The sequence below is a fragment of the Stegostoma tigrinum genome, chromosome 38 (genome assembly GCF_030684315.1).
Source record: "Stegostoma tigrinum isolate sSteTig4 chromosome 38, sSteTig4.hap1, whole genome shotgun sequence".
NCBI lineage: Eukaryota > Metazoa > Chordata > Chondrichthyes > Orectolobiformes > Stegostomatidae > Stegostoma > Stegostoma tigrinum.
The window spans coordinates 20,208,062-20,231,157 of record NC_081391.1 but is presented as its reverse complement, the minus strand read 5'-3'; the positions used below and the strand labels follow the sequence as shown (position 1 = coordinate 20,231,157).

At 45.5% G+C, this 23,096-nt stretch overlaps 3 protein-coding genes across 3 annotated transcripts; all 3 read left to right on the top strand.

Annotated features, from left to right (window-relative positions):
* Window positions 1–2,882: 2,882 nt before the first annotated feature.
* LOC132206524 (ferritin, heavy subunit-like) lies at window positions 2,883–7,616 on the top strand. Its single transcript, XM_059640714.1, has 3 exons — window positions 2,883–3,036; window positions 3,992–4,155; window positions 7,548–7,616. The coding sequence occupies exons 1-3, from the start codon at window positions 2,883–2,885 to the stop codon at window positions 7,614–7,616; spliced, it is 387 nt and encodes a 128-aa protein (XP_059496697.1).
* Window positions 7,617–10,277: 2,661 nt separating this feature from the next.
* Window positions 10,278–12,435, top strand: LOC132206427 (ferritin, heavy subunit-like). Its single transcript, XM_059640555.1, has 4 exons — window positions 10,278–10,403; window positions 11,300–11,446; window positions 11,917–12,042; window positions 12,289–12,435. Exons 1-4 carry the CDS (start codon window positions 10,302–10,304, stop codon window positions 12,433–12,435), a joined length of 522 nt encoding a protein of 173 aa, XP_059496538.1. The 5' UTR covers window positions 10,278–10,301.
* Window positions 12,436–15,184: 2,749 nt separating this feature from the next.
* Window positions 15,185–17,418, top strand: LOC132206557 (ferritin heavy chain B-like). Its single transcript, XM_059640774.1, has 4 exons — window positions 15,185–15,286; window positions 16,098–16,244; window positions 16,727–16,847; window positions 17,267–17,418. The coding sequence occupies exons 1-4, from the start codon at window positions 15,185–15,187 to the stop codon at window positions 17,416–17,418; spliced, it is 522 nt and encodes a 173-aa protein (XP_059496757.1).
* Window positions 17,419–23,096: the final 5,678 nt, after the last annotated feature.

Sequence of the window (23,096 nt, the reverse complement as noted above, 5' to 3'; positions counted from 1 at the left end):
TGCATTACAGCATTGAAGGTGGAAGGACCATCTCCAACACATCCCTCACCTTCCTGGACTTTCTGTCTCCATCGCAGGCAACCACCTACAAACCGATGTCCATTTCGAGCCCACCAACTCCCACAGCTACCTGTGATACGCCTCCTCCAACCCACCTTCCTGCAAAAACTCCATGCCCTATTCCCAATTCCTTTGCCTCTCCCCCATCTGCTCCAAGAAGAGGCATTCCACTCCTGCACATCCCAGATGTCCTCGTTCTTACAGGACCGCCACTTCCCCCTTTGCAGTGGGCGAGAATGTCCTCAATCGTGTCTCCCGCATTTCCCACAACTCATCCCTCACACACTACCCTCGCAATAACTTCCCCAAGAGGATCCCCCTAGTCCTCACATACCACCCCACTAGCCTCTGGATATAATGCATCGTCCTCCGACACTTCTGCCATCTACAATCCATCTCCACCACCAAAGACATTTTTCTATCCCACCATTGTCTGCTTTCGGAGAGACCATTCTCTCCGCGATATCCTTGTTCGCTCCACACTCCCATCCACACCCAGCACTTTCTGCTACAACCGCAGGAAGTGCTACACCTGCCCCCACACCTCCTCCCTCACCCCCATCCCAGGCCCCAAGATGACTTTCCACATCAAACAGATGTTCACCTGCACATCCGCCAATGTGGTACACTACATCTGCTGTACACGGCGTGGCTTCCTCTACATTGGGGAAACACAGCGGAGGCTTGGGGACCGCTTTGCAGAACACCGACGCTCAGTTTGCAGTAAACAACTGCACCTCCCAGTCGTGCACCATTTCAACTCTCCCCGCCGTTCCTGTGACAACATGTCCATCCTGGTCCTCCTGCAGTGCCATAATGATGCCACCCATAGGTTGCAGGAACAGCAACTCATATTCCACTTGGGAACTCTGCAGCCCAATGGTATCAATGTGGCTTTCACCAGCTTCAAAATCTCCGCTCCTCCCACTGCATCCCAAAACCAGCCCAGCACATCCCAGCCTCCTTAACCTGTTCTTCCTCTCACCTAGACCCTCCTCCCACCTCAAGCCACACCTCCATTTCCTACCTACTAACCTCACCTGGCCCCTTTGACCTGTCCATCCTCCCCGGACTGACCTATCCCCTCCCTACCTCCCCACCCATACTCTCCTCTCCACCTACCTTCTCCTCCATCCATCTTCGGTCCGCCTACCCCTCTCCCTATTTATTTCAGAATTCTTTCCCCATCCCCCTTTGCTGATGAAGGGTCTAGGCCCAAAACGTCAGCTTTTGTGCTCCTAAGATGCTGCTTGACCTGCTGTGTTCATCCAGCTCCACACTTTGTTTTCTCGGATTCTCCAGCATCTGCAGTTCCCATTATCTCTGAGGACTGTTCAAGAGAATGGTTCATAAAGCACCCAGTGCCCTGAGCTTTATTAGTAGGGGCAAGTGTACAAGAGCAAGGTGATTATGCTGAACCTGCTTAAGTTTGACCCCAACAGGAATACTGTGTCTCATTCTGCACATCACACTGAAGGAAAGAGTGTAGGTATAGGAGAGAGTGCAGAAGAGGCTTACTGGAATGGCAACAGGAATGAGGAATTTCAGGTGTGAGGATATATTGGAGAAGCTGGGACTTTTCTCTCTGGAAAGCAAACGGCTCAAATTCGGATCCAGAAAGAACAAACAGGGGCACGATGTTCCCATTTGTGAAAGGGTCAGGTGCAAGACGGCACAGGTTTAAAATTGGCAAAAGAAGCTGAAGTGATCTGCGAAAATAAAAACCTTCCAACACAGCGAGTGGATAGGGTGTGAAATGTATAGTCCGAGAGTGTGTTGGAGGCAGGTTCAATTCACGCATTCAAAAGGGAATAGGACTGATATCTGAAAGGGAATAACATGGAGATTACAGGGACAGTGCAGGAGAATGGCAAGAGGTGAAACGCTCAGCGAGTTGGTGGTGGATACGATGGGCCGAATGGTCACCATCAGCACCGTAATAACCGTGTGGCAGTGGGCAGATATGAAAGCCGAATTAAAAAGGCCAGAACGTGCTCAGTTTCCCCCCAAGCCGGCTGGACAACAAAACAGCATGTGTTGTAATACAACAGCATAGAAGTGGCATCAGAGCACATTTGGAGCGCTGTGCTGAGCTCTGACAGGGTTATTTGAGGGACCTTAGCACAGATTCACCAGCATTTTCTCAGCCCCAAGCTGGTTACGTTATGAATACAGTTTACATCAACTAGCCTTGTCCTTGCAAGAGTGTGGAAGACTCGAGAACGAATATTATCCAGGTACTTTGGATTATTAATGGATCTAATCGTGCCGTTAGACAATGTACTGTTTCCTGTGGCGAAGTAATCCTGGAAAAGGGGGAATAATCTTCAGATCAAAGCTATGGTAATCAGTGATGATGCTTAATCTCAAACATTACAGTATCACTCCCAACATTCTGCAAGTCAATTGGACATTTCGAAACTGATTTGTTGAGCTGTGCTAGTTCACAATATGATGCGATGCAGAACCCAGGCAAAGGTATTAAATGAAGACTCAGACTCGCACCGATCCAGTTGAATTAGGGGACAGGTTTGAGAGGCGAAGTGCTCTCGTTATCACAGAATAATAATCTCAACCTGACTGTTACCCAAATCTCTGATTGACTCTGGGTCTCAGCACATTGCCCCACTCTCCTCCTCCTCTGTTCATTGGTGACTGGGTTCTTGCAGATTCCTGATTGGCTGTCAGAGATTGTCAATCATTGTTAGTGATGTCATTCCCTGGTTGGTGCAGGATGGTCTCTGGAGTATAAATACAAGAGCTTGTTGGAGGGAGACTCAGTTCTAGAGTTGTCCAAGTGATTGTGAGCAGCAATAGCGAAGATGCCATCCCAAGTGTGGCAGAACCATCACAAGGCCTGTGAGGATGTTGTTAACAAGCAGATCACCCTGGTGCTTTCTTTCTCCCATGTTTACCTCTCCATGGTGACAGTGGTGTTCTCTGGATTTATTTCAGATTTCAAGCTGTGGCCTCAATGTATTGTGGGTGTAGGGTCTCTCTGCATCATTCAATTCATATTTTAGAATCTTCTGTGGCCTTTCCCTGACCTTGAGAAGTGAATAATCTTTTAATGGTTTGATCCTGATGTATGACCTGGGAAGTCTGTGCATGTTTTTCTGTACAATGTAATTGGATTTATTCTATTGAATAGTGTTAATCTGTCTAGAGATAATATGTCTGACCTCTAGAGCGTATGCGACTCTGGACCTCCATCCCCGAGGGACGAACACTACCACAATCCTGAGTTCTATTTGCTGTCAATGCTTCACTAATAAACTCTGCTAGTTCACTCCAGAGCTGAGAATCCTGTTCTGTGTTGGAAGGTTTCCTTGCTGAAGCTGAGCCATTTTCCCTACCCATATGGCCTTTTGGAATGATGAGGTTTTATTTTAATACTTAATATTTTGTGTCAAGTATGAAATATTCAAGACCCAACTTGTAGGAAGATGATCCTTTTCCTTCCCTCCTGCTTCACAAGGCAAGAAACTACACCTCAATCTATTATGGTGTTGTTTTTGTTGTGATTTACAAGGGAGGCTTTCCCTTCCAGAACCTGCAGGCCTGACTGAAGAAGCATTTCAAGCAGAGAAGGATCTTTAACAACAAACCCCAATGGGTTTCCCTGTTTACAATCCTTTCACTTTTGACTGGGAAGATGTTGTCCTGTGTCACTTTGAGTTCTCATGGCACTGTTCCTCGAAGGAATGGGAACAGCTGAGAAACTGATGGCATTCCAGAATGTGGGTGCATGCTCCTCTTGTAGGACATCAAGATTGGGTTTAATGAAATGTCATTTTGTCCTGAAGAAGGCTTTTTAAGCCCTGAATATTATAGCATTTTAATGCTTTGGATATAATCTCTTAGCTGTTATACACTCTCCTAATGAGATGGAGGTCTTGTTGCTTTTTTCACTGGTTTCTTGCATTTTAAGTGATGTGTCTTGTCTCTTGCCATCCACCCCCACGCTGCCGCTTCAGAAGACTGACCATGGTCAATGATCTGGAGGCAAGGCAGGGAGCTCTGCAGAAGGAGAAGGATGTGAACCAGAGTTTGCTGGATCTGCACAATCTCTCCTCTGGCCACACAGACCCTCATGTGAGTTCCTCACTTTCTCTCCAATAAGCTTCCTTGCCTTTCACTGCTAAATTCAGCATGTAGGGCTGATGGCCTTTCGAACAACAAACTACCAGGATGACTTTCAAATTCCAGGAAAGATGAATGTTTCCAACCTGAAAGTGATCTGTTTGTGTACTCTTGAGGGGAGGGGGAATACAATTGTCTCATAACTGCCTCCTGCAGACTGTTAAATCTACAACAGTCCAAACGCATCACCAGAGTGCCCCTCTCCCTCAACATGGTATTGATTTGTTAAATCTGAATTGAGGGTCACTTCCAAATGTCTTCAGTGGATTCCACTAACTTGTCTTGTCTTCCAGCTGTGACTTCCTGGAGAGGCACTACTTGGATGAGCAAGTGAAGATGATCAAGAAGCTGGGAGATAACATCACCAACCTGAAGAGACTGGGAGCCCCTCAGAAGGGCAAAGGAGAGTATCTGTTTGACAGGCTCAGCCTGAGCTGAATGAGGATTCAACAACTCCATTTGTTGTACACTGGTGTTCTAGTGAATGACTTTTTTTTTGCACACTCTGCACAAAATGAAAACATTGCCCATGTATCTGACTACACTTATTTGGCTGCTTATTACCTGATTATTAAATCGCTTTGGCTTTTTGCTCTCTGCATTGAATCAATGCTTGCCCTGGCAATTTTTGTTCAGTTTCTGAATCCAAAGTCAAAAGATTTTTTTAAATGAGTAATTGTTGTGGAAATCAAACTGTTAAGCTTTTGGCTTTTAAGCAGTGCTCACAGTGACAGTTCTGTAAGAGCAGTCTCCAGGCAACAGCTTCACCAAAATTGCTCCATTCTAACTGTTAGCCACTTAACTGGTGCCCTGTCCCTAGCAATGCTCCAACTTTCCTAAAAGCTGGGATCAAACACAATACAAACGGCTAGAGTCAGGGGGGCAGGTGGCACTCTGCACGTGTTGATACACCAATTAATGGTTGAGTCTGGTGACTCCTCAACTGAAGTCTATCCACAGGTGCTGCCAGACCTCAGTTTTGCTAGTAACCTTCACTTAACTTGGTTAGCAGAATCCAAGCATTTAAAAAATACTTTGTTAATAAAAAAGGAACAGCAATAGCATCTGGCACGTGCATTGCATTTTTTTGGCATGCTTCTTTGAACAAGCAAGACACCACTGTTCTAGTTTCCCAAGCTAAGGAATTGGATTTTCTAACAAGTCTCCACTGTAGGAGACTGAATGAGGAATCTGCTCTCTCCTGTAACAGTGTCTCCTATCCTCAATGCCCACCTTGTAGCTTGTGGGACAAACGTGGCATAGTTCCTGTTCTGGCTCCAGCAATCAACTGCTGGGGACAGCTGGTGCAATTAAAGCTACATTTGCAGACATGGAGATCCAATAGACTCTGGTTCACCTTCTCTCTCTGCAGAGTTCCCTGCATTGCATCCAGGCTTCGGGCAGGGGGTGGAGGGAGGGGGGAAGAGAGGAGATCGAAAGGACGGGGAAAGAGTGGAAGAGAAAAGAGACACTTCACTTAATTTGCTGAAAGGCCAACTCTCAGCAGTCCTACGTTTTTCTAACCCTTTCAGGGAAGGAAAGCAGTTGGCTGACAGCTGACTCACCACCCACACAGCAATGTAGCTGGCTATTTACTGTCAATCTATGAGTAAGGAAGAGGTACGGGATAGTGACAGTGTAGCAGCAGAAGAGGGACTGTTCCACATAACTGACAGAAGCAGGCATAGCCCCTCTTACTATGGACACCCCAGTACCTCTCCGCTGGTATCCCTGCCACTCCCTCATCCACTCTGTACTCGCCATTAACCCCAGCCCGGTTCCCTACAACTGTAGGAACAGCTACACCTGACCGCCTCCCACGTGTCTCCATTCAAAACAAAAGAAAAACAAACAAACCTTCGACATCAGACAGGGATAACCTGCACATGTTTCAAGTTGGTCTGTTGTATCGGCTGCACCCAATGTGGCCTCCGCTACATGAGGGAGACAGTTTTTCTAGAGCATCTGTGTTCAATGTGCAACAAAAAACAACGTTTTCCAATCGCAAAATGTTTTAACTTCCCTCCCGCTCCCATTCCTGGATGACCTGTCCATTTTGGGCATCCTCCAGTATCACACCAATGTCATCCTCAAACTGGAAGAGAAGCACCTCATATTCTGCCTTGGGAGCTTACAGCCCACGACACTAAATGTGGACCTTATTAACTTCAAAATCTCCTCACCCCATGACCAATCCCCTCTCTCCCTCTCATCCCCACCTCTTTGACCTGTCCATCTTCTCTCCCACCTATCTGCATCCCCCCCACCTCACTGGCCATTCCTGACTACCCCCTATCTGCACTCACCCATCACCATCCCATCTACCTTCCCAGTCCCACCCCTCCTCTTTATTTCTGAGCTTCCCCTCCCCTCCCAATTTCGGTAGAAGGGTCTCAACCCGAAACAACAGCTTTCCTGCTCCTCTGATGCTGCCTGGCCTGCTATGTTCCTCCAGCTCCGCACTTTGTTGCCTCTACCGGAACCCTTTGCCCTCCACCTTTGAGCCATTTCTGTATCCAAATGGATAATTCTCCATGGATTCCATGTGATCTCACTTTGCTAAACAGCTTACTATGAGCAACATTGTAAAACGCTTCGTTGCAGTCCATGTAGATCACGCCCACCACTCTGCCCTCATCATTGCTCTTCATCACTTCTTCAAAATACTCAATGAAGCTCATGAGGCAAAACTCAATCTACAGTCATACCATCTGAATCCTGGAATTCTGTCCAAAATGGCATTATGGATCTCCCTGCACCAAATGGACAACAGCAATTCAAGAAGACAATAATAATTAGGGAAATGCAATAAATGCTGGGCCAGCCAACAAAACGTTCACCCCATGAGGTAATAAAAGAGAAAGCAAGATGTCATTACTTTCCCCAAGGAGAGAAACTGGGGCCTTAGCTTTTGCTTGGATTATAAATGTTACAGATGAAGAAATGGACAGCCACAATTCAAATATTTGCTGATGGCATTACATCAAGTGGCACTTTATCATGACAGTAGAATGTTTCAAACTTCCATGGAGTGGGGAAGAATGGCTGATACAGTTCAATAAGGGGAAGTATGAAGTTATCCACTCCTGACCAAGAAAGATGAGTCAGAGTGTTTTAGAAATGGGGCATCTTCTGCTGGGTTGTCAAAACTAATGATCAAAATGAAACTGAGACAAGTGGACAGAAATGTATTGAAACTAGAGACGAGATATAAACACACTGAACAAAGAAATTAATTCAATGTCAGTCCTGATCTCTAAGGGATTTGCACACCTCTGGGTGGAGGTTTTTTATGAAATTGTCAAGTTCTGGTTCAACCATCTCTGGTATATCATTTTTGGCAGGTTGGGCCTAAAGATGGTGCAGCCGAGAATTTCCAGAATCAACTCAGAGATAAAGAGCTGGTTAAATGATGATGGCAGCTTGCCCGAGTCCCTCAGTATGGAAGGTTAAGAGCCGGCGGTATTTGGAAGTTTTAAGAGCATTAGTGGATTTGACAGGGTAGATTGAGAGGAATTGTTTCGTCTCAATGGGTCATCTAGGGCTGAGCGTATGGATTGGAAATAGAATCTTCAAATTAAAGCTAAACTGTCCAGGATAATGTCAGAAACAGCCTCTTCACAGAAGGGACAGACAGTAGACAATAGACAATAGGTGCTGGAGTAGGCCATTCGGCCCTTCGAGCCAGCACCACCATTCATTATGATCATGGCTGATCATCCACAATCAGTATCCTGTTCCAGCCTTATCCCCATAACCCTTGATCCCACTACCTTTAAGAGTTCTATCTATCTCTTTCTAGTAAGTATCCAGAGACTTGGCCTCCACTGCCTTCTGGGGAAGAGCATTCCATATATCCACCACTCTCTGGGTGAAGACGTTTTTCCTCAACTCTGCTCTAAATGGCCTTCCCCTGATGTTTAAACTGTGTCCTCTAGTTCTGGACTCACCCATCAGCAGAAACATGCTTCCTGCCTCCAGAGTGTCCAATCCCTTAATAATCTTATACGCCTCAATCAGATTCCTTCTCATCCTTCTAAACTCAAGTGTATACAAGCCCAGTCGCTCCAATCTTTTAACATATGATAGTCCCGCCATTCTGGGAATTGCCCTTGTGAACCTACGCTGCACTCCCTCAATAGCAAGAACATCCTTCCTCAAATTTGGAGACCAAAACTGCACACAATACTCCAGGTGCGGTCTCACCAGGGCCCTGTACAGCTGCAAAAAGACCTCTTTGCTCCTATACTCAATTCCTCTTGTTATGAAGGCAAGCATGCCATTAGCTTTCTTCACTGCCTGCTGTACCTGCATGCTTACTTTCATTGACTGATGTACAAGAACACCTAGATCTCGTTGTACTTGCCCTTTACCTAACTTGACTCCATTGAGATAGTAATCTGCCTTCCTGTTCCTGCCACCAAAGTGTATAACCACACATTTATCCACATTAAACTGCGTCTGCTATGCATCCGTCCACTCACCTCGTCTGTTCAAGTCACCCTGTGTTCTCATAACATCCTCCTCACATTACACACTGCCACCCAACTTTGTGTCATCAGCAAATTTGCTAATACTACTTTTAATGTCTTCGTCTATATCATTCATATATATCGTAAACAGCTGCGGTCCCAGCACCGAACCTTGTGGTACCCCACTGGTCACTGCCTGCCATTCCGAAGGGGACCCGTTTATCACTACTCTTTGCATCATATAGTGGACACACACACACAGGCGGGGCGGGGGGGCGGGGGGGGTCATTTGAAGACTTCAGAATTAGGATCATTTGATTTTTATTGGGTAAGATTTGATGTTGGCAATCACTTTATAATTTCAACACAAAAAAATGCAAGAAATGCAGTTTGGTAGAAGAAACATGGAGACATGAAGAGATAATACAGGTTCAATGGAACAACGTCAAGGTGAGTACAGGAGCAGAGAGCCCTCAGGATTTAAAACTACAATTCCCTGAAGGTGGCCAGGCAAGATGAAACAGTCATGAAGAAGGCTTATAGGAACCTTGTGTTTTTAAGGAGAGCCCGAGAGTATAAAAGCAAAGAAGTAACGCTACACCACTACACACCATTGGTCAGACCACATTAGAGTATTGTGTTCAATTCTGGGCACTGTTTGTAAGGGAGGGCATTAAAGCCCTGGACACTGTGCAAAGGAGATTTGCTGGAATGATACCAGGAAAGATTTTAAAAATTGGCCTTATCTCCTTGGAGCAGAGAAGATTAAAAGATGACCTGATTGAAATGTTCAAAATTATGAACCATTTTGATACAGCCTTTCCAGCCTGCTCTGGCATCCCACATGATCATGGGTAATCCCTTAACTCAGTACCATCTTCACACTCTCTCTCCATACCCTTTGATCCCCATAGCCCTATCAGCTACATCTAACTCTTCAAAACCTTCAGTCTTTTGGCCTCAACTGTTTCCTTCCCACAGAATACAACAGACTCCCCACTGTCTGGCTGAAGACATTTCTCCTCAACTCAATCCCAAACAGACTACTCTATATCCTTAGACAGTGACCCTTGGTTCTGGGCGCATTGGTCATCAGAAACATCCTTCCTGTCTTTGTCCTGTTTGTTTCTGTTACAAATTTCTAGGAACTACCACCAATCTCCGACCTTTCTCTCCAATATCCCAGCAGAAACTGATTCTCCTTCATTGAGCACCTCCTGCAGTTGGTCACAACAAGCTTAGTTTAAAAAGAAAAGCTTTCCAAATCCAAATCTAGTTTTTTTTTTCAAACTAACCATGACCCGATAGAGAGTTCCAGCAGATTGGAGATTCTAAATGACCGACTGCTGATCCAATCACAGAATAACCATCCAGACTTGACAACAATCTGCACCTCTGATCAGCTCTGCCGAATACACCCACACCCTCTCTCTAATTGGTGGGAGGGCAGAGGCGGGGCTAAATTCATGGGAGATTCCTAATTGGCTTTCAGGGAATGTCAGTCATCATTGGTGATGTCATTCCCTCGTTGAGCGTAGAATGTCCCAGGAGTATAAATACCAGAGATTGTAGTACAAAGGATTAGTGCTAGAGTTGTCTAGGTGATAGTGAGCAGGAATAGTGAAGATGGTTTCCCAAGTGTGTGAGAACTACCACAAGGACTGTGAGGATGCTGTTAACAAGCAGATCAACCTGGAGCTCTATTCCTCCTATGTTTACCTCTCCATGGTGAGGCTTCATTACTTGTAATTTTAAGGCTGTGATTATAATTGTACTGGGGCTTTGGTGTTTTCTGGTTCAATGAACTACCTGCAGAATGTATCTGGAGTCTCCTGCTTCCCTGACTGAATCTAGCTAACACACTTAATACTGGAACACTTAAATGTAGGTGTTTCTTAAATTGAATCTCCCTGTTGAGTGCCCTCCCCTCATTGTCCTTCTGGACAGTTTATGGTCTTAGCTACAGAGGGGTAAGCTGGCTTTGCTGCTAACTTTAACTTTATTTAGTTGGCTGAAGAATGTATAAAAATCACTCCTTGTGGAAACTTTCTCCTATCTACTTCTGCATTGTAAGAAGTAGCCCAATTAATCAGGTGCTCACTCTCTCTTTGAGGAGCAAAAGACTATTAGCTATTGAATGTGAGGATTGCTAAGTGTTGCAATTAGATTTTCTTAATCTGCATGCCAAGTGTGACATTCTACTTGGGCATCCATGCAGAAGAGACTCAAAATTGGAATTGTTCAGTTGGGTGATGTAGGTAATGAGGTAGCTGACAGACTTCTGGCTCTGTTAGTCAGCAAGGCAACATCCTGCCTCAGTTGGTCAAATCTTGACCAGCTCCCAGCGCTGAGCAATAGGGATGCCTGGCTGTGACTAACTGACTTCATAGGGCACTGTCAGGCTAGTGGTTGCAGTTGGCTTTACTTCCCTTATGGAAAGGGAAACCTAATGCCTGCTATCTGGGCCATAATCCATGGGGATGTTTTTCTGTTTTTGTCCTGCAAACATTCCTCTATTTCTCCTACCTAACTTAGATGATTCATGATGGTGACTGGGTTACTTTCTGATTTGAAGGTCTCTTGGGTGACTGAGAAACATTTCCACTTTGCTTTTCTTTCCACAGTTCTTGTACTTTGACCAGGATGATGTTGCTCTGCATCACTTTGCTGAGTTCTTCAAGGAGCAGTCCCATGAGGAGCGGGAACATGCTGAGAAACTGATGGTATTCCAGAATAAACGTGGAGGCCGAGTCCTCCTGCAGGACATCAAGGTTGGATTCTATTTATTGTGAAGTAAATGACATTTTCTGCAGCTTCCTAATTGTACAATGACCTTGCTGTTCTCAACTCTCCAGTATATGTTGAGATGAGTGAAGTGTCTTGATAGAAAATCTCAGCTTGGAGTGAGTTGGTTTTGTGAATCCCCTTCCTTCTAAAGATCATCAAATCTGAATGCTCAGAACGAAAGGGCTTTCAACCTGAAATATCAGTTGGAATTATGATACGCTGTTGTAGAGCCATCTGAATAAAATGACTTCATACTACAATTCAAGGTCTGATCCTTCAGTCTACAATGATGGATCAAATGTCTGATAATGGTCTCCATGATCTTCTGTGAATTGTGAATTATTTTTTAATCCTTGGTTTGGATTTGGCACAGATTACCACATGTCTTCATTTTCTTGCCTTTGTACGAGTCTTGGACCTTCTAACATCACTAATGACTGTCTTCTCCCTCCAGAAGCCAGAGCAGGATGAGTGGGGCAATGGTCTGGAGGCAATGCAGAGAGCTCTGCAGATGGAGAAGGATGTGAACCAGAGTCTGCTGGATCTGCACAAACTCGCCTCTGGCCACACGGACCCTCATGTGAGTTTTTCAGGCTGAAGCACTTCTGTTTTGGGTTGAATTGGAAGGATTATCTGAGCCGAATCGAATGGTGTCCACTTTGAATAGCCCTGTTCATGTCTCCATTCCATGGTGCCATAAACAGTGTATCTATGATGCTGTTGTACACTTCCTGTGATTTAGTGAATTTGCATCTGTCTCCTCTGGACTAGAGGATGGCTGAGCGTTGAAATGCGAAGGAAAATGCTTAACATTTTTTTCTTCCAGCTGTGTGACTTCCTGGAGAGGCACTACTTGGATGAGCAAGTGAAGATGATCAAGAAGCTGGGAGATCACATCACCAACCTGAAGAGACTGGGAGCCCCTGCCAATGGCATGGGAGAGTACCTGTTTGACAGGCTCACACTCAGCTGAGTGGCAGTTTGGAATTGCTTCACTATTGTACATGAAAGCAGAATTATTTGTATCGGTTTCTCTATTGCTGCATGTGGAAATAAAATATTCACTCAACTACGTTCTCCTGTGTAACTAATTCCTAGACTGATCATCAAACATTTACCTTTTCCCCCCCACCTCCCCCGTGATGTGGCTACAGTGAAGTACAAGGCAGGGGTCTGAATGTAGGCCATCAGCTTCCTTGACTCCTGTCTGCCATTTAATACAATCCTGCAGGTTTTCCTTCCACACCACTAGTGCATCTGCCTTTTTCTCAGCTCCTGAAAACCTGACTGCACATCTGTCTCTTCCTTTAATTGGTTCAGCTTTCTTTTCATTCAGTAGCCACTGCATTCCAGCCTAACGAATGCTAGTGCATGACCTGTGCCGGAGGTTAAACCTCTCCTTTGCCATAAACTGGCTAGGGTATCCCTTAACTTGAGCCACAAGGCTCTAACTGGACAATCTGCTTGCATATCTTGCTCAACAATCAGAGCTACGCACATCCTTCTGAAACCTTAGCAAGTAAGAGTTTAAATGAGGGAGATGAAAGAGTGCCTTTTTTTCATTTTCAAAAATTCCAGCTTACTCTCAGGAGAGTTTGAATTACGTTATTCTTAGGGGCACAGTGTGCGATACTCTTGCTGCTGTATCAGCCTCCACACTCTGATCCTTTGGTCATAAAAGCAAAGGGAAATGCTTAATATCTCAATCGGAGCTTTGCTCAATTCATGCCTGAGGGGACCCAGGTTTCTCTTGTACTGGGTTTCTCTTGTAGAATACAAGCTGCTTCCTTTTACTGGCCTAACTCCATATCCTCACTCTATCGGTCAAGGACATGAGTCGATAAGGTGGGCTTTCTCCAACAACAGCTTTGTGGTCATCGTTAGACTAGTTCCAAAGTAGCTGAAATGAATGCAAAGTTGCAGTATAATTCATAGGTGACTTTCTGCATTCACCATTTAATGATAATGTCATTAGCTTGTGACTACAGTCTTTGTTCGGATCTGTTGGGAATTCCCAAGCGTTGCAAGTGGGACTGAAGATTTGTGGATGTTGACAACCTGGAGACAAAACAGGTTATAGGAGAAACTCAGCTAGTCCGCTAGCATCCATAGAGAGAGAGAGAGAGAGAGAGAGACACCGAGTAAGCATTTCAAGTACGGTGACGCTTCAGAACACAGTTGAATGTTTCCTCTGCTCTTGATCCCCATCTGTCTCTGTCAGCTGCAATGTTAAGTAGTAACAGATCAGGAAGGACCTTGTTACCGCATTCAGGGTCTGGGACAAATCTGCTTCAGGCTCACTCTGCAAGGGCGTGGGGGACAGTGTGTAAGTCAGGTGTTTACATATAAGATTGGCATCAACCCACCAGGATTGCCAAAAGTTCTAATCATTTCGCAGACACTAACTGTGAAACATCTTTGGCCAGGGCGACATCTGATTCCTTGCTGCTGGCAACTTTACTCGTCAAGCCCTAAGCTTCATTAATCTCCAGTCAATGCAGAAATGCATGTGTTACTTAGTCAAAATACTTATCATCCCAAACAGCAAACTGATACACACTGACTGTGGACTCTCCGAAACAGGTCGGTATCGGACTGTCGATCGGCAATTTGTGTGTAACCTGGTGTCATGGATGGGCTATTACATTTCTTCACCAAGACAGTGGGAGAGCCTGTGGAATCTGCAACCACGGTACACAGTTGAGACCAAAGCATTGATTTCAAATTGTTGGATCTAGTGCTTGGGGCTAAAGGGATCGAACGATATGGAGGGAAAGCAGGAACACACTGTTGGGTTTGCTGGGATCAGCCATGATCATATAGAATGGTGGAGAAGGCTCAAACGGCTGAATGGCCTCCGCCTGCCCTTGTGTTCTAGGTTTCGATGTTTCTGTCTCTTCCCCACAGGGTCCTCTGACGTCCATATATTTCCATGTGACATTGACAAAAGAATAGAGATCTCTCTCACGCTTCCTGATGGCATTCTATTAGTTGGCACGATAGTACCATAAACAGGCAGAATATTATCAACAACATCAATAACATGTGAGGAAAAGCAAACTTGCACCAAGATAAATGAGAGTTTTTTCAAAGCAACAGAGCTAGGAACTGAAGAAAAGCACAGAGTTAGGAAACCATGTGTAGAAATGACTTAAAAACTCACAGTCTGCAGCAAAATTGAACTGAAAAGGCTCACAGCAGTTTAGTCATCATCTCGATGGAGGGAGAAGACTAGAATGTACAGGCTATGTCAATATTGTATGCAGTACAGAATATACTATATGTGGAGTATATTACTCTGATTTTGGCCCTGGAGTGAGTTTTGTTTCAGTCATTTCATAGAATATGGCTGTTGCTCATGATGCCAACCACTGATATCCATTCATAATTGCTGTTAGGCCGAGTGGCCTGACCCCATTCCAGAAGCAAGATAAAAGTCAACACATTGCTTTTGGCCCCCAGTCACCTTCAGGCTTCCTTCAGCTCCTGGGACCAATCACAGATTTGCTGCCATTTCAAAACTGATTGGCTCTGAGTATCTCACTCCACCCCATTCCCCTCATTGGTGCCTGGATGCATGCCAATTCCTCATTGGCTGTCATCATTGGTGGTGTCATTCCCTGGTTGATTGCAGGATGACCCAGGAGTATAAAGAAAAGAGTTCGTAGGAAAGGAGTTCAGTTCTGGAGGTGTTGAGGTGATAGTGAGCAGGAGTAGTGAAGATGGCTTCCCAAGTGTGTCAGAACTATCACAAGGACTGTGAGGATGCTGTTAACAAGCAGATCAACCTGGAGCTCTATTCCTCTTATGTTTACCTCTCCATGGTGAGGCTTGATTGTCTGCATTGTAAAATGAGACAATGCATTTAAATGTAAATCTGATAATACCTAGAAGTTCTCCTCTTTAATAAGCAGAGTGTTGAAATCTAAATTACTCCTTCTGAGAGTGGTTCTCTTTGGCTGGGTATCATAATCATTAGCATCTGCATAATGTAGATATAGGTCACTTGTCCAATTGAGTCCATCTCAAGAGCACTCCCACCTACTGTCCCCTTGTGACCCTGCACTTCCCATGGCTAACCCACCTGCCCTGGCCATTATGGGCAATTTAGCATAGCTGGTCAACATCATCTGCCCATATATGGGCAGTGAAAGGAAACCCACATCTTTGGAGAGAATGTGTGAACTTCACATGCACAGTTTTAATCAAACCCTGGTCCCTGGCACTGTGTGGCAGTAGTGCTAACTGCTGAGCCTTACTGCACAATTGGTTAGCATCCTCCTCTGTCTTTTATGTTCTGAAGTGTATGGTGTCAGGAAAAGTCTCATGTTCATGTCCATGTTTAATACTGGATGTTTCCATGAAGCAATTACAGTATTAGATTAGATTATAGTCTCTAATTATTGGGTTCCTTTTGGGGAGGAGCTAGTGTTGCTGACTTGAGTAGGGTGGTGGGGGAAGGAGGAGAGGAATGTTTGTCTGGAGATGATGTGTAACATCAATGCTGTGATCAATTGTCACCTGTTTATTTTTTAAGTGACTTGTGATACAGTCAGTTGTTAAATGGCTTACTATTTTACTCTTTTAGCTGGTGATGAAATTTTAGTCTTGCCTTCTGTTCCCTTCTGCTTACAGTTCTCTTACTTTGACCGGGATGATGTTGCCCTCTGTCACTTTGCAGAGTTCTTCAAGGAGCAGTCCCATGAGGAACAGGAACATGCTGAGAAACTGATGGCATTCCAGAATAAACGTGGTGGCCGTGTTCTCCTGCAGGACATCAAGGTTGGGGTCTATCTCTTGTAGTAAATGCAAATTGTGTTGTTTCTTGCTTGTGCAATGGCCTTGGTGTTCCAGACTCCCCTGTACATCTTGTGTTGAGATGAGTGAGGTGTCTTGATAGCAAGTCTCTGCTTGATGTGAGTTGGTTTTGCTAATTCTTTCCTTTTCTGAAAGATCAACAAATCAGAATGAAAGGGTTTTAGCACTGAACTTGCCCCAATGACAGTTTAGACTGATACATTACTGTAGACTAGCCTGAATACAGGTAACTTCATCCCAATGTTTCAGTCTTTAGCCCTGATCTGTCAGCAGTTCTTAATGATGGATCAAATGTCTGATAATGGTCTCCATGACCTTCTGTGAATTGTGAATTGTTATTAATCCTTGGTTTGGATATGGCACAGATTACCACATGTCTTCATTTTCTTGCCTTTGTACGAGTCTTGGACCTTCTAACCTCACTAATGACTGTCTTCTCCCTCCAGAAGCCAGAGCAGGATGAGTGGGGCAATGGTCTGGAGGCAATGCAGAGAGCTCTGCGGATGGAGAAGGATGTGAACCAGAATCTGCTGGATCTGCACAAACTCGCCTCTAGCCACACGGACCCTCATATGAGCTCCTGATGGGATGCATGTCTCGAGGGAGCTCAAGGTGACATGGGAATCTGCTATTCCTGTTCTACAAGCATAGGCTTGCTATTGTCCCAGTGTTTGAGAGCAGCAGCCATCCTGAACATAGATGTCAGTCACTGATATGTGCTTTGCTGACTTGGTGAGAGGCGTAAGTGTTTAGAACTTCCACCCAATTCTGTGAAATGGCAGTTTGATCCCTGGTGGGTAAACTCAGGTTTCTGTCACCATTTCTGCATTTGCAAAGTTGCAAATAAAGCTATTCCAGTCTGTTCATTGTTTCTGGAGAGCAAGCTGCTCTCAAATACCAGCACTTGTTCACACTTATATCACTGCAAAAGCGCAATGGTGTGATTGTTGATGTGTCTGCTCTAACATTACATTCTGGCTCCTTGTTCCAGCTGTGTGACTTCCTGGAGAGGCACTACCTGGATGAGCAAGTGAAGATGATCAAGAAGCTGGGAGATCACATCACCAACCTGAAGAGACTGGGAGACCCTGACAATGGCATGGGAGAGTACCTGTTTGACAAGCTCTCACTGAGCTGAGTGGGGTTATAGAAGAAATTGGTCCATTTGTGACTTAATTCTGATGCCCACTTTACCTTTTTCTGTCTGCCATTCCAAATGGAAGTACAAGTCTTTGTTGAACTGGATTTTGGATCTTTGTTTTTTAAACAACCTAAATTACCAACAGCTAACCAGGTAACTTGACTGAAAATCCACAATAGAAATTTCACACACTTCTATATCTTCCTCTAAAGGTAGCATAAATTTCATGCACATATGGAACGTACGTTTTATTCATGGCAAATTTGTAAATGAGGCGTTTCCCCTTTCCTTTTAGCGTTACATTAGCCTTCCAGGTGTGTACCACTTAGTGACATGACTTTATTCTCCGGACGACATTAGACACTAGGTGCTTCCTCTGCCCTCCTTCCAACAGCAGCAAGGGTCAAGTGAACTCTTTCGAAGTTTGCCGACTGCAAAGGCTGCCCCCATCTGCAGCTTGTGGACTTGTTTTGTTTCTTTTGGGGACTGAGGGTTAGCAGATGAATGATTTAAAGGAAGCAGAGTTGGATTCAAAGCATTTTTTTGTCTTCCTTCTTTCTTCTTCAACACCACCCCCCTCTTTCTCCCTGATTTCTCATTACTACTTATTTCCTCCTACCCTTCCATACCTCCCAATAGCTTCATGTTCACAGCAGCCAATCATTGGTTGGGTCACTTCTTTTCCTCTTGTTTGTCTGAAGTGAAGCTCTCAGCAGGGGAATAGGGTACAGAAATTGCTGAGGAGGAGAGGTCTTATTTGCAAACTCTTTCAGCTCCAACATTGTTGAGCTCTCCTTCAATAGAAGGCAAGCAACATATACAGCATGTATGTGGAAATGGCAGGTTAGGGGACTTGGGTGGGGAGTGGATCTTTTAAATCTGTGTGAGAAATTGTTTTGACATTGGAAATTAGTAGCTGCAATAAATTATGAACACTGAGAAGAGGCAACAACTTCTCGATGCATTGTCCTTTTGCATCAGCTTTTCATTCTGTTTCCAAATGGGATAAGTGATGGAGTAGACGCCTGGCATTTCCATGAGTGATGCTGGGGAGTGGAAGATAGGAAGTAATGGAGATGAGTTGAAAATTGCGTAATAGATACATGGATGAATATGAATCTTTTTTGAGATCCATGCCAGATCTCCTCAAAAGGAAAATCACTTTCAACTATCTAGCACAAGTATTTTGAGGAGATAGGCGAGAGGGCTGTTGTTCGTGTGGTCTACGTGGGCTTCCTAAAGACATATAATACAGTGCCACACAATGTTCAAGCCCCTGTAATGAACGGCAGCGCAGTGACAGGGATATGGAGTTGGCTGCATTACTGGAAACATAAGTGATGCCAATGGATGCTCTTTGGACGAGGGGGTGGTTTGTAGTGGAGTTCCATGGGTTATGGGGAGGAGCCAGGCTTTTCTAAACTTAGCTAATGACATATAGCCTGGTATAAGGGATGCAATTTCAGAGTTTGTACATGATAAGAAAATAAGAGTGAGGACCATGGTGTCGAACCTCAAAAGGGCACAGACATATTGGTGGAATCGGCAAGCGAGTGGCAGATGAAGTTCAAAGTGGGAAAAGCATGTAGAGACAATACAAAATAAAAGGTGCATTTCTAAAGAGGGTGCAGGAGTGAGTGAACTGTATGGTGTATTTGCATTACATCATTGAGGGTGGAAGGACCATCTCCAACACATCCCTCACCTTCCTGGACTTTCTGTCTCCATCGCAGGCAACCACCTACAAACCGATGTCCATTTCGAGCCCACCGACTCCCACAGCTACCTGTAATACGCCTCAACCGACCCACCTTCCTGCAAAAACTCCATGCCCTATTCCCAATTCCTTTGCCTCTGCCCCATCTCCTCCAAGGAGAGGCATACCACTCCTGCACATCCCAGATGTCCTCGTTCTTACAGGACCGCCACTTCCCCCTTGCAGTGGGCGAGAATGTCCTTAATCGTGTCTCCCGCATTTCCCACAACTCATCCCTCACACACCACCCTCGCAATAACTTCCCCGAGAGGATCCCCTAGTCCTCACATACCACCCCACTAACCTCTGGATATAACGCATCGTCCTCCGAAACTTCTGCCATCTACAATCTAACTCCACCACCAAAGACATTTTTCTATCCCCACCATTGTCTGCTTTCGGAGAGACCATTCTCTCTGCGACGTCCTTGTCTGCTCCACACTCCCGTCCAAACCCACCACACCCAGCACTTTCTGCTACAACTGCAGGAAGTGCTGCACCTGCCCCCACACCTCCTCCCTTACCCCGATCCCAGGCCCCAAGATGACTTTCCACACCAAAGAGATGTTCACCTGCACATCCGCCAATGTGGTATACTGCATCTGCTGTACACGGTGTGGCTTCCGCTACATTGGGGAAATGCAGCAGAGGCTTGGGATCACTTTGCAGAACACCTACGCTCAGATCGCAGTAAACAACTGCACCTCCCAGTCGTGCACCATTTCAACTCCCCCCTCCCATTCCTGAGACAACATGTCCATCCTGGTCCTCCTGCAGTGCCATAATGATGCCACCCATAGGTTGCAGGAACAGCAACTCATATTCCGCTTGGGAACTCTGCAGCCCAATGGTATCAATGTGGATTTGACCAGCTTCAAAATCTCCCCTCCTCCCACTGCATCCCAAAACCAGCCCAGCTCGTCCCAGCCTCCATAACCTGTTCTTCCTCTCACCGAGCCCCTCCTCCTACCTCAAGCCACACCTCCATTTCCTACCTACTAACCTCACCTGGCCCCTTTGACCTGTCCATCCTCCCCGGACTGACCTATCCCCTCCCTCCCTCCCCACCCATACTTTCCTCTCCACCTACCTTCTCCTCTATTCTTCTTCAGTCCGCCTACCCCTCTCCCTATTTATTTCAGAATTCTCTCCCCATCTCCCTTTTCTGATGAAGGGTCTAGGCCCAAATGCTGCATGACCTGCTGTGTTCATCCAGCTCTACACTTTGTTATCTCAGATTCTCCAGCACCTGCAGTTCCCATTATCTCTGAGGACTGTTTAAGAGAATCGTTTACAAAGCTCGCAGTGCCCTGAGCTTTATTAGTAGGGGCAAGTGTACAAGAGCAAGGTGATTATGCTGAACCTGCTTAAGTTTGACTCCAACAGGAATACTGTGTCTCATTCTGCACATCACACTGAAGGAAAGTGTGGATGTACTGGAGACAGTGCAGAGGAGGCTTCCTGGAATGGCTCCAGGAATGAGGAATTTCAGGTGTGAGGATATATTGGAGAAGCTGGAACTCTTCTCTCTGGAAAGCAAATGGCTCAAATACGGATCCAGAAAGAACAAACAGGGGCACGATGTTCCCATTTGTGAAAGGGTCAGGTGCAAGACGGCACAGGTTTAAAATTGGCAAAAGAAGCTGAAGTGATCTGCGAAAATAAAAACCTTCCAACACAGCGAGTGGATAGGGTGTGAAATGTATAGTCCGAGAGTGTGTTGGAGGCAGGTTCAATTCACGCATTCAAAAGGGAATAGGACTGATATCTGAAAGGGAATAACATGGAGATTACAGGGACAGTGCAGGAGAATGGCAAGAGGTGAAACGCTCAGCGAGTTGGTGGTGGATACGATGGGCTGAATGGTCACCATCAGCACCGTAATAACCGTGTGGCAGTGGGCAGATATGAAAGCCGAATTAAAAAGGCCAGAACGTGCTCAGTTTCCCCCCAAGCCGGCTGGACAACAAAACAGTGATAATGGGAACTGCAGATGCTGCAGAATCCAAGATAATAAAATGTGAGGCTGGATGAACACAGCAGGCCCAGCAGCATCTCAGGAGCACAAAAGCTGACGTTTCGGGCCTGGACCCTTCATCAGAGAGGGGGATGGGGGGAGGGTTCTGGAATAAATAGGGAGAGAGGGGGAGGCGGACCGAAGATGGAGAGAAAAGAAGATAGGTGGAGAGGAGAGTATAGGTGGGGATGTGGGGAGGGGATAGGTCAGTCCAGGGTAGATGGACAGGTCAAGGAGGTGGGATGAGGTTGGTAGGTAGGAGATGGAGGTGCGGCTTGGGGTGGGAGGAAGGGATGGGTGAGAGGAAGAACAGGTTAGGGAGACAGAGACAGGTTGGACTGGTTTTGGGATGCAGTGGGTGGAGGGGAAGAGCTGGGCTGGTTGTGTGCTTCCTTGCCATCCACTGCTAAATTCAGCAAGTAGGGCTGATGGCCTTCAGAGCAACAAACTACCAGGATGACTTTCAAATTACAGGAAAGATGAATGTTTCTAACCTGAAAGTGATCTGTTTGTCTACTCCTGGGGGGAGGGGGAATACAATTGTCTCATAACTGCCTCCTGCAGACTGTTAAATCTACAACAGTCCAAATGAATCACCAGAGTGCCCCTCTCCCTCAACATGGCGGTGATTTGTTAAATCTGAATTGAGGGTCACTTCCAAATGTCTTCAATGGACTCAACTAACTTGTCTTGTCTTCCAGCTGTGACTTCCTGGAGAGGCACTACTTGGATGAGCAAGTGAAGATGATCAAGAAGCTGGGAGATCACATCACCAACCTGAAGAGACTGGGAGCCCCTCAGAAGGGCAAAGGAGAGTATCTGTTTGAGAGGCTCAGCCTGAGCTGAACGGGGATTCAACAACTCCATCTGTTGCACACTGGTGTTCTAGTGCAAGTGCAGAGTGCACAAAAAAGTCAATGAAAACATTGCCCATGTATCTGACTACTTTGAGTAACTGCTTCATTTATTTGGCTGTTTATTATCTGATTATTCAGTCCCTTCGGCTTTTTGCTCTCTGCATTGAATCAATGCTTGCCCTGGCTATTTTTGTTCAGCTTCTGAATCCAGAGTCAGAAGAATTTTTGAAGTGAGTAATTGTTGCGGAAATCACAACTGTTAAGCTTTTGGCTTGTAGGCAATGCTCACTATCTGTCTTGTCCTCACTGTGACAATTCTGTAAGAGTAGTCTCTCGTGAATAGCTTCACCAAAATTGCTCCACTCTGTCTAACTGTTAGCCACTTAACTGGTGCCCTGTCCCGAGCAATGCTCCAACTTTCCTAAAAGCTGGGATCAAACAAAATAGAAATTGCTGGGGTTTGCGGGGTGGCGGGGTAGGTGCAGGTGAAACTCTGGATGTGTGTTGATTAAACCAGTTAATGGTTGAGCCTGGTGACTCCACAACTGAAGTCTGTCTCCAGGTGCTGCCAGGCCTCAGTTTTGCCAGTAATATTCTGTTAACTTTACTGGTAGAATCTAAACATTCAAAATATTCCTTAATAAGACTGTAACAGCAACAGCATCTGGCATGCAAGTTGCTTTTTCTCCATGCTTCTTTGAGCAAGCAATACACCACTGTTCTAGTTTCCCAAGCTAAGGAATTGGATTTTCTAACAAGTCTCCACTGTAGGAGACTGAGTGAGGAATCTGCTCTCTCCTGTAACAGTGTCTCCTATCCTCAATGCCCACCTTGTCGCGTGTGGGACAAACGTGGCATAGTCCCTGTTCTTGCTCCAGCAATCAACTGCTGAGGACAGCTGGTGCAATTAAAGCTACATTTGTAGACAAGGGGATCCGGGAGACTCTGGTTCACCTTCTTTATCTGCAGAGTTCCCTTCATAGCATCTCGGCTTCGGTTGGGGCGGGTCAGAGTAGAAGAGACACCACTTAATTTGCAGAAAGAC

Coding starts and splice junctions, on each gene's coding strand:
- LOC132206557 (XM_059640774.1), top strand. CDS start 15,185: ATGGCTTCCCAAGTGTGTCAGAACTATCACAAGGACTGTGAGGATGCT. Junction 15,287..16,097: donor CTTATGTTTACCTCTCCATG/GTGAGGCTTGAT, acceptor TTCTGCTTACAG/TTCTCTTACTTTGACCGGGA. Junction 16,245..16,726: donor TTCTCCTGCAGGACATCAAG/GTTGGGGTCTAT, acceptor TTCTCCCTCCAG/AAGCCAGAGCAGGATGAGTG.
- LOC132206524 (XM_059640714.1), top strand. CDS start 2,883: ATGCCATCCCAAGTGTGGCAGAACCATCACAAGGCCTGTGAGGATGTT. Junction 3,037..3,991: donor TTTCAAGCTGTGGCCTCAAT/GTATTGTGGGTG, acceptor TTGCATTTTAAG/TGATGTGTCTTGTCTCTTGC. Junction 4,156..7,547: donor CTGGCCACACAGACCCTCAT/GTGAGTTCCTCA, acceptor CATTTTTGGCAG/GTTGGGCCTAAAGATGGTGC.
- LOC132206427 (XM_059640555.1), top strand. CDS start 10,302: ATGGTTTCCCAAGTGTGTGAGAACTACCACAAGGACTGTGAGGATGCT. Junction 10,404..11,299: donor CCTATGTTTACCTCTCCATG/GTGAGGCTTCAT, acceptor TTCTTTCCACAG/TTCTTGTACTTTGACCAGGA. Junction 11,447..11,916: donor TCCTCCTGCAGGACATCAAG/GTTGGATTCTAT, acceptor TTCTCCCTCCAG/AAGCCAGAGCAGGATGAGTG.